The 14,643-nt window shown below is 42.4% G+C and overlaps 1 protein-coding gene across 4 annotated transcripts in view; it reads right to left on the bottom strand.

Annotated features, from left to right (window-relative positions):
* The window catches only part of SMOC2 (SPARC related modular calcium binding 2), a 139,523-nt gene extending 125,160 nt beyond the window's left edge, over positions 1–14,363 (bottom strand). For 2 of the 4 annotated variants that reach the window (XM_054063329.1, XM_054063326.1), the window contains exon 1: positions 13,814–14,361. In XM_054063329.1, coding sequence (XP_053919304.1) covers positions 13,814–13,888 — 75 coding nt within the window. In that variant the 5' untranslated portion in view covers positions 13,889–14,361. Of the gene's footprint in view, positions 1–13,813 lie in introns of all 4 variants that reach the window. The other 2 variants (XM_054063327.1, XM_054063328.1) reach the window with 2 other exon arrangements.
* Positions 14,364–14,643: the final 280 nt, after the last annotated feature.

The following is a 14,643-nucleotide window of genomic DNA, read 5'->3' as shown; positions in this document are numbered from 1 at the left end:
TGAGACCTGAGCTTTTTTATTCATCCACTTTTGGGATGAGTAGCTTCCCATTCTGATCCTGTTCACTTCTACTTGACCTGAGCCACTGCCTTCACCATTTTCAGGTATCTTTCAGACAATCTTTGGCTCCCAGAGCAGTTTTTGGAGCCTTCATACAACATATCATTTAAGAACTGCTGTGTCTCCGAAGATATTCTTGCCTTGCTGTCAAGATCAAACCCATGATTTTCACCAAAAAAAATGGACCATAAGTCTTGTTTTGGTAGATGTGGGATTTAGGTCCCATTTATCTATCTCTTATCAAGACAGTGAGTACATTTGCCATGCAATGTGAAAGGTAGACAGTATTTTAACAAGTTTTATTTCACAAATTAATGGCTGTTTCAGTGGAGCTTTAAGTTCGATAGTATACGCATTTGACAATATGTAGAAGCACTAATGTGATGACAAGGTTGATTCAAGAAAGTAAACACCACTTGACAGCAAGATACAGCAAGGTTAGGTGATTTTGTGCCATTCCTCTCTACAGTATATGCCCAGTGGTATCCTTCTGTTGATCACCTTCTACCTATATGTCCAAAAAGCTGACGACAGTTTAGCCCTGGCCTGGCCAATTTCAGCATCTGAAATTGAGCATTTGGGGTCACAATTCCCTTTCCAGCCCACCCACTCACTCCCCACCCTGTTTTATTCAAGGGGCATGGATATAAGCAGCCTGATCATCCAGGTGTGTATAGACTCACCTTTCTGAGGCTTCTCATCCAAACATGCTCTGTGGCAATATCAGTTTCCGACACTGCAGTCATCTCTAAGTCTCTCTGAAAACTCTTGCCCTTATACAGGAGACCCACAGACAAATCTATTCTCCTTCATTCCTTTCAGGACAGCAAATAATTTTTCCCTTGTTCCAGAGTCAAGAAGACAGATGTGCCCAGTTTTGCTTTGCTCAAACTCCCACTGGAATCAGCGGACACATCCATTATAAAGACTGTAGAATATTTGTATTGCAAACATACAAAGCCTCTAGCACCCATGTACAACTGCACCAGCAGCTCCCCTGTCCATGACACACGCAACACAACTGGAGAGCCCCAAACTTACCTAATTTGAAAGCCTGTCTCATGCACTTCTACTTTCAAAGCCATGTGAAGGTTCACAAAAAAAAACCCCAAACCCTGACATTCCAGAGGCCCAGGACAAAAGCTGTGATTGTGTTCTCCCCCTTATCAAGAAGAACTGTAGCACGGTGAGGCAGAATTAATTCTGAGCTCTCAAAATGGTGTACCACGGGGCAAGTCATCTCACTTGCCTTCATCTTACGCTTCTCTGCTACTTGAACTGCCTTGCAGACAGCTGGCAAACAATCCTACCACTTTTTAAACAATGCAGGACACTGAACGTGTGGATGTGACATAAGCAGCCCTAGGGCTGTTTTACAGTCACAAAGAACTGATAGAAAATTAAGTAATAAGTTCCAATTACACTTTGTTAGCAACTTCTAAATGTCACTCCGCTAAGCAGTAGTGTTCTAGCAAAACCAGAAACAATAAAAAAATAATCACAAAGTTTCAAAAGGTGTTGACCTATATTTAAACGAGAAACATAGGGTATGCAAAACAGAAAGCATCTATCTCTGCCTCTCCCAGAGACACATGCACACCTGCTTTGCTGTTACTGACAGCAGATAGCTGCAGGGCTCTTCCTGAGAAACATTCTGCATACCACAAAATAGCTGCAGAATATGAACTGTGACCCCCTTCAGCTTTGATAGACTTGTCATTTCTCTTAAGCTTTTCCATCCATCATGCATACTCTTTCTAATGTTTAACTCCATTGTACGAAGATCCCTTGAGGGAATGTCATTGCATCTCTGACACTGGTTTAATTGCTGTCAGGAGGAAACAGTGAGGTTTTACATGTGATTAGGCTTATTTGTAACCACAAAATTTCATTGAACACTTCTGGTTGCTTCTTATTTGTATTAAATTAGTGCAATTTCCTGACACGATTGCAAAATGAATCTCACTTTGGAGTTTCTTCACCCCCAGGTGTGAGGAGAAGACTCAGGATAGTAGTCTTAAAGAAATGATTTACTTTCGTGTCAAGGAAATAAGACTGCATAACTTTTTGATTGCTCCTGTCATAATAAGCAATTCAAGCAATAAAAGCTCTCTCTGTTCTCTCATTATTTAGGATGACAATCAAGAGAGCTACTAAAATAAAACCAGTTACTGCCCGAGGCAGTTCCTGAAGTGGACCTTATCTGTGATTTGAAGGGAGATGCTGTTCTTTGCAGTCTTTATATAACACAAATTTATCAACTACCAAACACAGCTGCCCGGCAGCACCTCCTAACACTAACACTAACCTCCTATCCACCATTCTCTTTGTTAGAACAAAATAAACAAACAAACAAACCAAAAAAATCAGATCAAAGTATTCAGATAAAATTACATAAACTTCAGGAAAAACAACTGACATTCTGGATATTAACCCCAATGGAACTTTAGGCTTTTATGGGGTTTTCCAATCATTGCTGGAAAACAAAACCAAAGAAAAGCATTGCATGGGATGTATATACTTCACCCCCACATACACTTATATGACTGAAATGGGTAGTCTTAAGATAGGACATGGCAATCTAGGGAATTTATTGCAGCTGATGGGTAACACTTTAAAGCCCCAAGAAGCCTGCAGGAAGAAGTTCTGTACTCCTTGAGAATGCTTGACACTTCTTCGAGATTTTCTAGAGTATTTTTGGGCCAGGTTTCTCAGAGGGTTTCCTGTGATGCTGCTATTTGGAAAAAAAAAAAAAAAAAAAAAAAAAGTTACATTCAAGAGGCGATGAATATAGGAATATAGCAGCAAGATCAGATCACAGCAATTTGGTCTGCATCCACAGTATGGAAGTATCCTGCATCCAGACCCACCTTCCCGCCTTCTCTTTTCCTCAAGGAAAAACAGGGAAGGGCAGTGGTTAGAGAAGCTCCCGGCTCTATCACAGAATCACCAGGTTGGAAAGGACCTACTGGATCATCGAGTCCAACCATTCCTAACACTCCCTTAAACCATGTCCCTAAGCACTTCCTCCACCCGTTCCTTAAACACCTCCAGGGAAGGTGACTCGACCACCTTCCTGGGCAGCCTGTGCCAGTGCCCAATGACTTTCCGTGAAGAATTTTTTTCTGATATCCAGCTTCAGGCCATTTCCCCCTATGCTCAGCTACATGTCAAAAAAAAAAAAAAAATAAAAAAGAGGCAACCAAACATTCCCTTGATTCTCTGCAGGAAAGTCCATGCTGCATTGGTTTGGGGCTTTTATTCCTTTAGGGGAGAATGGGTTTTGCATCATGAAAGGAAACACATACCACAGTCTGAGAACCCCAGCTTTAGGGCAATGATAAGGTTGAAAAACTAAGATCTCACTAGTCAGGAAATACCAAGCAAATGACACTTGGCCTTCTGCACTATGCAGATCCCCTTTGGCCAGCAGCATGACAAGACTAGGGAACCGACTCTTTTGCTCATCTCTTCCTGTAGTGCTGAACTGATTGCTCCAAATTCTTCTCTAAAGGTGGAATTGGTTCAAGAAAACAACCCAGGAGCGTCAACAGAAAGTAATCAGCCTGGATGCAAAGAACCAGACTGTGGCCACCACTGTCTGATCAACTGCATTATTTGTATATCCTCCATTATTTGTGTTCAGCCTTGTCTGTAAGCAGGTGTCATTCAAGATTTACTCTTTATTTATAAATGACTTGATAATAATGGTAGACTAAGAGGGCCAGCCAAGAATGAGGCTCTTCTTCTGCCTAGAGATGGTACATACCCAAAGAGCTTACAGTCTATAAGTAGGCAAGGCACACATACACTGTAAAGAAGATATACTAAGGAAGGGAGATCAGCTGTTGGAAGGTTGGAGCAAAATCTGCACATGCCAGAGACAGCCCTGTGAAAACCAAGAGCTAGAAACGGTGCCAACTTCAAGCTCTTCTGCGCTCGCTCCTACTAGGAGGATTTCTGCTAGCTCTTTCCATTGCTTTTACCTTAATATTATTTGTACTGTGAATCCGTGATTACCTCATCAATGACTCTATCAAATCAGCAGACTGTGTCTGCTGTGCTTCTGTGGGTTTGTTACCAGCCACCTAGATGCATAAAGCAATCTCTGTCAGCAATACTGAAGTGATTTTATCTTCATGTCAGATCTGGACTTCTCATCTAGTAGAAAATACTCTGACTCATTGCCTTGCACCTCTCCTAGTCTAGTAAATGTAAACCACTGACACTTCAGAACAGCAGCACTGCATAGCTGTTTTGCACTGAAGAAAATTACTGCATTAGGTGCAGACAAACAGATATTTGAGTTCTGCTTTTTGCCATTTCTCCTCTAGAAAAAAAAAAAAAGCAATTATCAGTGCATGAATATTGCCTTGTCATTTTATTGCAAACTAATGGAAGTCCATCACCAAGCAATGACAGAACTTCTGCTCTGGGAGTCATTCAGCACCTGGAAAGGGGAAACTTAAACAGAAAAGCAATTTACCAAATGAACACTTCTTTCAAAAACTCTTTCCCTTTCTCTCAGAAATGTAATTTATGGAACCTTTCAAGGAGGAAACAAGATGGAAAGATAAAACCTCCTGTACAAAGTTCAGATTTGCAACTAAATCCACTTAGGCTGAAATCCATCAAAAATTTGACGTGCTTGAAAACTGCCTTCCCAGGAGGACACAGTCTGAAACATAATCCCATTAAATACAGCATGGAAAATAAGTTGTCCACTTTGTTTTGTCTTGCTCACCAGAATTCCTGTAATAAATGCTGCAAAAAAACTCCAGTATGGATACATGCAATGAAATGAACGGGCTATATGCCATCTGCAGGGTGAACCCCTCCTGGTATCCCACAGTCGTGCACAGCTTGTATTTTAGGCCACATTTCCCCTCTTGTTCACAGCAGCCTACTCTGAGCTCTCATGAGCGCTAATGATTAATTAATGTCAAAGCAAGCCATGTCATTCAAGATACACTTTTTTTTCTTTTTTTCTTTTTTTTTTTTTTAACAGAACTGTATTCTACCTTTCAATAGTTTTGGTTGAGACTTTTTCCATTTAAGATTCTTCCCCTTTGAAGGCTTATCTTATGGACATCTGAGTGGCAAGTGATGAAAAATGAAGGTCCTTATTTTTTCCCCCTTCTCCTCTCTACACCCAGGCATCTGGTTAGAGAAACATGAAATTCCTCCTCTACCTTCAGCCCTCCCCGGAGGGGACAAAGCAGTCAGTGCTGCTCTGCACTCCCTCCGCTGGTGGATCCCTAAAGTGTATAGAAAACAGGTGACTCCCTCCCCTGGCGACGCTGCGTAAGTGATGCCACCAGGCTGTAGTTGCAAGAGAACAGAATAGAGAACAAACGCAGAAAGTCCTGTACTGACCCCCTCTCTGCTTTTTCTGTCTCTGAGGTCTTCGATGGCTGTTCCCCAAAAGCAAGCCATCCTACAGACCAAAGAGAATTTTTTTACACAGATAAATTCACGGTCATGTCAGAGCCTTCTTCAGTTTCTTTGCTGCCAATCTCTTCCATTACTGTACTTTCCTGTGGGGATAAAGGTGTCTTTAGAATTTGTGCTATCCTCTGCTACAACAGGACCAGGTTTCATTTATCTGCTATCATTTATCTGATATAAATTTTTACTTTAAAAAGTGACATTTGCTATGGCAATTTTTCACTCTAACAGGCACATTAGTTCACTTGACAGCTGCCCTCTGGCCTTGACAATTCTATACAGTACTACTGGCATAAAAAAAAATGGCACACAGTGATAGCAGCACTTAACAAATACAACTCTGCAGAGCCTGGGTCGACTTCACTGGCACCCATTTGAGTGGACTAAGTAGCATTAATGTGGCTGCTAAAGTGAATGAGAACTGATTAAATCAATGTAATTAAATACATGAAATAATTCTTCACATATGCATATGGATATTAAGACAAATATACTAACTTAGTCAACTGAAACAGAGCCAGTTTGGAAGCCATGTTCAAATTCTTATATGATACCATCCTTTAGTAGTAACTCTCCTTTTAAGACCATTCAGATTCACCCTCCAGTCCCAAATAGGAATCCAGTGAGTTTGGATGCCTGTAGAAAGTCAGGATCAAGGCAAGTACATCTTAGCCAGCATGGCACGCTTGTATCAGCCTCACTGCAAAGAGATTCTCACAGTTTAATATCACTTGCCTTTCTGACATGCTGCCATCGCAATATTTCCACCTTGCATTCTCCAAAATTGAGTCCTATGCCCTAAGCTCTCTCTACCATTAGCAGAAAGATGCCAGTGCCAATGGCAATACCTGCTGCTGCTGTAAAAAGCAACACCTGGCAAAGAAAAAAATTTGGGAATCAGTTACCTGGACTACGTGATCTAGATCCCAGGCAGATTATGCACTTTCTGCTCTATGGTACTTTAAGACATGTGGTCTACTTTAGCAGCATTTCTGTTCATGTAGTCATGTTATGGTTAAAATACCGGTAAGTGGGTTTTGTATCCATCAAAACATCACCCTCCCTTGTCCCCCTCCTTCAAAGCAGTAATGAGACTCCATGGCACTTTTACTCAGACTAGACTCCACCACTCCTCTGCTTTACTCCAGATAAGAGCAGGAGAGGAGAAAGATAATGAAACTGAGTCATTGCCTTCTTTCCTTCACATCCACACATGCCCATAAGGTGCAGGTTTTCTTTGTACTGCACCTTGATACATGGATCATAGCGATTCCTTCCTGATTATCATTAAAATAATTCTTTATCTGGCATTACTGTCATTTAAAAAAAAAAAGTGCAGACCCCTCCTGAGCTTCTTTGTTGCATATTCACTGACAGTACCTTGCTTTAATACTGAACAAAGGTCTGAATATTGATAAATATATGACAAATCTAGCCTGAACAAAAAACTGTATGGGAATACTTTATGGCAGCATTTGAATCCTAAAGACCTGTAAAATACCACATGCAGTCATGGCATAAATAAAGAGCATTCCAGAGCAATGGAATTTTTCTTTGTTCTCAAGTGAGTACTCTTTAGGTGCTCTGCAACAGAGAGTCAAAGATTTATAGCACATGTATGACAGCTAATTTGTATACAGTTTAAAAATGAACACCTAAAAAACAGAGAAGTATACTATTACATCCTCAGAACAAATTTAAGGTAACATAAAAAAAGATCTTTACTCAGTGACTCGGAAGATAACAGAACAAGCAGTCTATAGAAAATGAAGAAAAAAAGCTAGGTTTTGCATAGGTACAAGGTAACATTTTTGAGCACATTTTCTAGTGGCACACTGAGCAAGCCAGAGAGCTGGAAAGGACTAGCTTTGGGAAATGCTCTCTCTTTCCATCCTGATAAGAACTCTAGGTTGTATTCTCTATTAGCCTGGATTTTCAGCTGCTGATGAAATACTTCGTGGTCATTTTTAAAGGCTAATAAATTAAAAAGGGGGGGGGGGGGAAGTGACTGAAAGGCAGTTACTACCTCATCAAAGCAATCTCCTCTGCAAGGAATGGCTAAAACTTCAGTTTGGGGGACTGGCTCCACACAAACTTACGTTGCAGATTCTGTGGCAAGACATGACACTGCATTAACTTTGCTTCTTTGGAAATGATTCATAATTTGGTAAAGTCATATTAAGAAACTCTCTGATACTGAGTGTTACCACACCAATCTAAATATAAGCCCATACACTTTTGGGTAACTTTCATCTCCCTATAACCAAAATTTGTATCCTTGTATCCCATGCACACCACTGCATTATACTGCACAGATGCCTGTAATTCAGATCAACTCCCTACATAGATATGGCAACTAGGCAAAGATGAAAAAAGGGCAGGAAAAAATGCAATTATTTATGCTATACCTGCTCTTCTCTGCTCTTTCATCTGAAATTTTAAAAAATTTACCTCTAAGGACAATATTGAACCAACCGGCAAATTAAGAAGCATTTAGGCTTTGATCCTAAAGAAAACACAAAACACTTGGAGATCCCCAAATCCTTTGCAAAATGTAATCTCCATTCACTCTGCAGCTTCCCTAAGAACGTATGAATTTCTTCAGATAAACAATGCCATTCCTGAACCAAACTCAGACCCTCATTTCCCGTTCAAAAATAGGTTTTTGATTCCAAGTGTTTTTTAATTATTTTTTCATTTTTAGGCACCTCTGCAGTTCCTGGTGTCAGGCCTGACAGGAAATAGAAGTACCAAAATACCACGAAAATGGCTGCGCCTGTGGTGAGGCTGATCTGGCTGAAGCAATGGAAACACTAGCAAAGTCTTGAGTGAGCTAGATCTTGAAAAGATTCATAGCCAAATTTCCAAACCAACACAGTTCAGATAGGTTTTGGACAGCAGTTAAACCTTTGGAGGCTTCTCAAAATGAACCAAACCTTGACATTTGCCATCTGTCAAGGAATACACATGGCTGTTCCTCGAAGCACTCTGTGGCAATAAGGGATGGATGAAAACATCACAACTGGCCAAAATACGTGTGATCTGTTTCTTTTTGTTTCTGCTACCCTGCTCTTCACTCTCCACCCACATTCTCTTCTACTTTTAAAATTTTAAAGGTGTGTGGTGAACCTGCCATCTCCATTACGTCTTTCACATTATAAGGTATGGTTTATGTTGGATGCATGCAGAAAAAGTACTTCTAACCCCTGATCAAAAGTTTTGCTGACTTTTTCAATAATAACCCTCCCAGGTTTTGGTTTTGTTTCATTAGTGAGAAGTGTCTTGAGAGTTTATTGCAAGGAAGTTTGTTGAAAGTGTTTTATTTTCAGAGTTGATGTACCCTTGGTTGTACCAATAATCATTTGCAGCAACAATTCTGTTAGGATCTGGAGCCACTTACAGTTTTATTTATGGTCTTGGGTTTTGAGTCACAATTAGAGTAACTTTTCCAAATGTTTGGGTTTGCAGGCGCCATCCAAATGCTCCTTAACTTGGAAAGCTTTGATTGTGTTTAGCTTCCCTTTACTAAACTACCTTAGTGGTCCATCTTATATTGGTGAGTGTTGTGGAATCTATCCAGTGCATTAAATGCTATTGAATAATCACAAAGCATGTGCCAAGGGAGAAAAAGAAAGCAACTGTTCCCTGAAATATTCAGCCTCTGATGAAAGGAACTTTTAACAGGCAGAGGTGTTCATTTCAAGAAGCGATTTCAACCAAACTTTCTTCCTTTGTAAGATCTAAGATCAATATTGTATTGAGAAGGATATATGTTTCAGTAAGGCTTTGAAATAATAAAATTAAATAGTTTGTGGTATGTTACAAGTCATCAAGATTTTAAAATAAGAAACACTTGTGTCTTATTGTTTGTACAAGTACATGCATGCACTCAACAGCACAACTGAGAGAAAAGCTAAACTGATGGTTCCAAAAAAAACCAGCATAAACAATGCCAAAGCAAGTGTGGTGGTAAGTGTGGTTATCTTAAACTTACTCAAGGAACAAAATGAACTTTCTTCAATACATTGTGTTTCAAAACAAAAGTACCTATGTGCTTAAGATACGACTGTTCCTCTAATACAATAATTTAATAAGGCTCAGCTGTCATCTGTTTCATGCATCCAGAAAGAATACGTGCATCTCACAGAGCAGAATAAAAATACAGCGTTGCAAAAAACTTCCAACAATGCATAACAAGCATTGCAGACTATTACCTACCTTTCCATTAAAAAAAAAAAAAAAGTGAAAGGAGAAGGCTACCTAAGATATTTTCTGAAAAGTTAAGAATGTTTTGCATTAGTAGTTGACACAACGGGAGGAGAAACATGGAGCAGCCAAATTGGCTACAGTCCCTCCAGACCTCATGGCTTCTTACGAGGTCCAGCCTACCTTACCAGAATGAAAGCCATTGTTCTGTTGCCAATGTTTGCTTATTTGAAATGACAATAAATACAATACTAAATAATGTTCTCTTTCCCCATGCATCCCTGTGGCTCAGTTAGCAATCCAGAATTGGAATATTATGTTTCCCCTCATTTGTCTGTTATTGCAATATGATCCTACTCCGGAGACATGGGTCCAGAAGCAAGTTTTACAGAGAATATTTTTGGACCACAAGAGGTCAAAATTGCTACAAATTCAAAGTAGCTTTGGGCTATCTCTAACCCACAAGAACTTTAAAACTCTTGGACCCTAGCACACATCTTGGCTCCCCGATAAATATTCAGTGTGTGCATCAGACCACACCTTCTGTTCCTCCTCTATTTTGGCACACAGATAGGGATCCAAATGATAGGATCCAAACTGTGGACTGGATGGGTCCACAGTTTGGGCAAAGAGGACATGTTACAACACTCATACACTATCCTATCTGTATGATATCCTATCTGTATGACCAGACTCTAGGCTGCCTGATGCATTTCAACTACCTGCTGACTACTCTGATGCATTTGCCTGACAGAAATTGTCCTGATGGCTTTTATAAAGGGTCTGGGAAGGCATATGCTCATCAGTCTCTACAGATCTGCAGTCACTGTCAGACAATCAGAAATCTCTTGGACGTGTTATTTGTGTAAAAACTCTGTAATTTCTTGTTATTGGACTACTGCGAAGCTCCCAGCATCTGAAAATCACATACTCACCTCAACTATAGACATGATTGGTTGGGGGGTTTTCTGGCCTAGAGAAATCTAATGGAAAAATATTCCAAATTGAATGGGAATACAGCTCTGTAAACTACTGGAAGTCTTCTCTGGAAGTAGTACTTGCTCTGATTGTGGAGCAAGCAAGGACTTAAAGTTAAAACAGTCCAGAAATCAGTTTAGACAGATGAAAAACATAAAGACAGATGCTGATAATTCTTCCCTCCCTGCCTGCCCATCATCCAGTTTGCTGTTTAGAACCCAGAGCTGTTCAGAACACAGGCAAGTAAAAAAACTGATCCATGAAATTATCTTTTGAAAACTGACCATAACTTTAGAGTTGCTTTTGCCAGAAGGAACTTAAATTTTATTATCATAAGGTTGCTTATTATCATAGGTTGCCACCTATGGCGCATTTACCACTGTGGTAAAAGAGATTGTGGCCCTGATACTGCCACCACCTGGCAACCCATACACCCATGATAGTGTGACAACATCAGGGATGCACACACTCTCTCCATAGTCAGTTTTCATGAAACTCGGGTCCACAGTGAAACATGCTCTGTCCCCATGGCCTCTGAATGTTCTTTGTTCTTTGTTATTCTTCCAACTGCAAACAAAATCTTTATCTGATGTGTAGAAAAGAATGCTAGTTCCCCATCATCACACACCGGCGCAACAGATGAAAAGAAGTCATACGTTTTCTTATTTTTTCTACACAGCCTTATAATTATGCAAATACTATCCATGAATATTTCAGACAGGTACATGTGGGAAGGGGTTATAAAGTATTTGAGCTATAAACAAATAACCACAGGAATAATGAATTATTTCTGCTGTGGTATTTGTTGCTGTAATGGAATTGCTTTTTTTGTTGCCGAGAGGAACACATATAGTAGAAACAAACCTGTCTCATTCAAAGTTTAGTCTCATGGGAAGATGCCAAAAGTATGTGTGCAAGAGTGTGTGTGCGTTGCTTTCTTCCTACAGATGTCTGACTCTTCCTTACCCATTTTATGGAAGGATTTCTGATGTAGGCTAGAATTCATACGAGCTCACCATCTCAGTAAGAACACAGCCAGTGGAAAATTAGCATGGGTTTGTTACCTACAGTCCCCTTGTAACAAGGCAAGCTACGTTACCAAAATATCCATGTTTATTTCAGTTCAAAAGCTTAATCTCCAAAGCCATTACCCTTTTGGTAGTAGAGGCTGGGGATTCCACCAGAGTTAACTTATTTGGACATGGTTCATAAAGACGCATGCTACTAAAAGGTAAAGAAATGAACAATACATACTGTGGATGAGTGAAAGAGGGAACAGAGGGACTTCAGGCATCTCTCAGCTAATATTAGAGTAAAATTCGTCTGTACGAGCCAATGACATTTTATTTTTTAAGTTTGCCCAAGTCTGCTTGGCCATATTTTGCTTCCCCTTTGTGAGGCAGCAATGACTCAGTGAATGACTGTTACCTTCAGCAGTGATTTATATATATCTGTTAAAAGGATTTGGCATCATTTGGGCCATGCATCATTTAAAGATGATATAACAGTCACAATCACTCTTATTTTACATTTGTACAAATAAATTTTGGTAGCATTTCTGGTTTACTCCCACACTAATATTTACAACTTTGTGTACAAAAGAAAGAATATAATATGTAATCCCTTGTAAATTCTGTTTACATGCTTGTGAAAGTTAACTTGGAATTAAATTGCAATGTTAACCTGTTAACTAGAATTATATGTATCATCTAACAGTCTGCGGGTGCTTCAAATATGGTTCTTAAAAGGTAAGAGATCAGAATTACTTGACTTTACCTGTTCCATACACTATAAAATTCATGGAGCAACCACATTCTTTTAAGGTTTTCAATTAGTAGCTTCTAATCTACAAATCATTTCCAAAAAAAAAAACCTAGATGAGAAGGCAAAACTTTTCTGAAGAATTTCAGGTATGAATAGCTCAGCCATCCTCTACTGTTGTTTCTCCTTCAGCTGTCCCTATCCCCCCCTACTCAAAAAGAAAAGAAAGGAACAAAACCTCAACTCTCAGTATTTTACAGACATTTTCTGAAAGATTGAGACAAAACTAAGGTTTATTTCACTTTGCAGCTGCCTGTAACTTTAGCATAATAAACTTTAAAGGGTACAGCCCTCACCAAAACACTTAAAAACAGCTTGAAAGGGGTACTTGCTGCCCGTTATGTTTACTCAAGCACTTGTTTAAAAACACATTTAAGGAAAATGTTTTTATTTCTACAGATTGCATTAATTATAGCTTTGCAAACACTGTGAGCTCTGCAAGAAGACTGAACTGAGCTATTAGCTGCAACCTCAGGTCTTGGCTGGAGAAGTGGTTACAGTTTACGCAGTAAGCCTAATGGATTGGCTCACCCATCTCTATGCAGAGTTCCATGTTTAGCATCATGGAGCCTGGAATAGCCAAACAGGCTTGTTTCACGTCGCTTTATAATTAAAAATAAAGTCAAGTCGGTCAGCCCAAGACCGTCCAAAAGTAGACCTCACTGCAGCATTATTCCTCTTCGGGAAAATAAAAGCATTAACACGGACGTTAACATTGGCCCGAAGTTCTGCGGAGACCCACAGTAAACTTCCACTTCGTTCTCCCTGGGAAAAACACCACGGGGCAGCGATGCCGGCTGCTCCCCGTGCGGGGCACGGGGAGATCCCCGCTTCACCTGGGGGCTCCATCGCCTTCCCAAAGCGGGGAGCAGCCCTTTGCCCGGCTGCCAAGGGGCGCGGGTACCCACACACCGCCCGCGGTAGTGGTGAGGGGAACCAGCGCATCCCCCTGCCCAGGTGCGCTCCGGGGTGATGGGGGGACACCAGCGTATCCCCCTGCCCAGGTGCGCTCCGGGGTGATGGGGGGACACCAGCGTATCCCCCTGCCCAGGTGCGCTCCGGGGCAGTGGGGGGACACTAGCGCATCCCCCTGCCCAGGTGCGCGCTGGGGTGATGGGGGGACACCAGCGTATCCCCCTGGCCAGGTTGCGCTCTGGGGTGATGGGGACACACCAGCGTATCCCCCTGGCCAGGTGCGCTCTGGGGTGATGGGGGAGGACACCAGAGCATCCTCCTCCTCAGGTGCGCTCCGGGATCCGAGCTGCGGGGCACCAGGAACCCAGCGGCGGGGCAGCCTTACCGTGAGGGCGGAGAGCTTCTGGGCCGGCACGGCGGGGAGCAGCTCCGGCAGCAGCAGCAGCAGCGGCACCCACATCCTGCGGAGGCGGCGGCGGGCACGCAGCGGCTCCGGGAAGCGGAGGAGGGGGACTCTCCTTGGGATGTCGCTCCCCCCCTCCGACGGCTGCTTTGGCTGCTTTTCAGTCGCTCCCTCTGGGAGGTCCCAGCTTAGGTCCTCTTGTTTTCTTTCCACCCTACCCCTTGAAATCTGGGGAAGGGTGTATAGCAGAGAGCTTTCTCCTCTCTTGGTGTCCCTTCCCTCGCTCCTGGAGAGTCAGCCCCGGCTCGGAGATGCTCCCCAGCCTCTCCTCTCTCCGAGCAGGCACTGCCTCGGGGACCCGCCTCGGAGGGGCTGCTGCCTGCCCAGGGGTTCCCCTTCTTTCCTCTCCAGCCTCGTCTGCCCTGTGGCGGGGGAAACCGGGAGGAAAAGATGGGGACGTGAAGGGAAGACTCTCCCACGCTGCCCCTCCGGTGTACGACCTCACCGAGCTGCTCTTCCCCTTTTCCTCTTATCCTGCCCCCTCCCCAGCCCGGCCTCCGCTTTCTCCTCCCAGACCCACAGATCCTCGACGATTAACCCTCCCCGGTACTCCCGGAGGCGGGGGGGGGGGGGGGGGGGGGATGCCGGCTTGCTTCCCCCGCAGGGCTTATTTTCTTTCCACCTTCTCCTTCATCAACACGTACAAATATACCCGCAGCCCCTGGCAGGCGCTCCGACCCCATCCCGGTGCATCCCGACCCCGGTCCCGCCGGGCACCGCACTGGGCAGGGAGCCAACACCGACTTTCTGGT

This window comes from Cuculus canorus, chromosome 3 (genome assembly GCF_017976375.1).
Source record: "Cuculus canorus isolate bCucCan1 chromosome 3, bCucCan1.pri, whole genome shotgun sequence".
NCBI classification, from domain to species: Eukaryota; Metazoa; Chordata; class Aves; order Cuculiformes; family Cuculidae; genus Cuculus; species Cuculus canorus.
The sequence above is the reverse complement of the archived record's forward strand: the minus strand, read 5'-3'. Positions and strand labels throughout refer to the sequence as shown.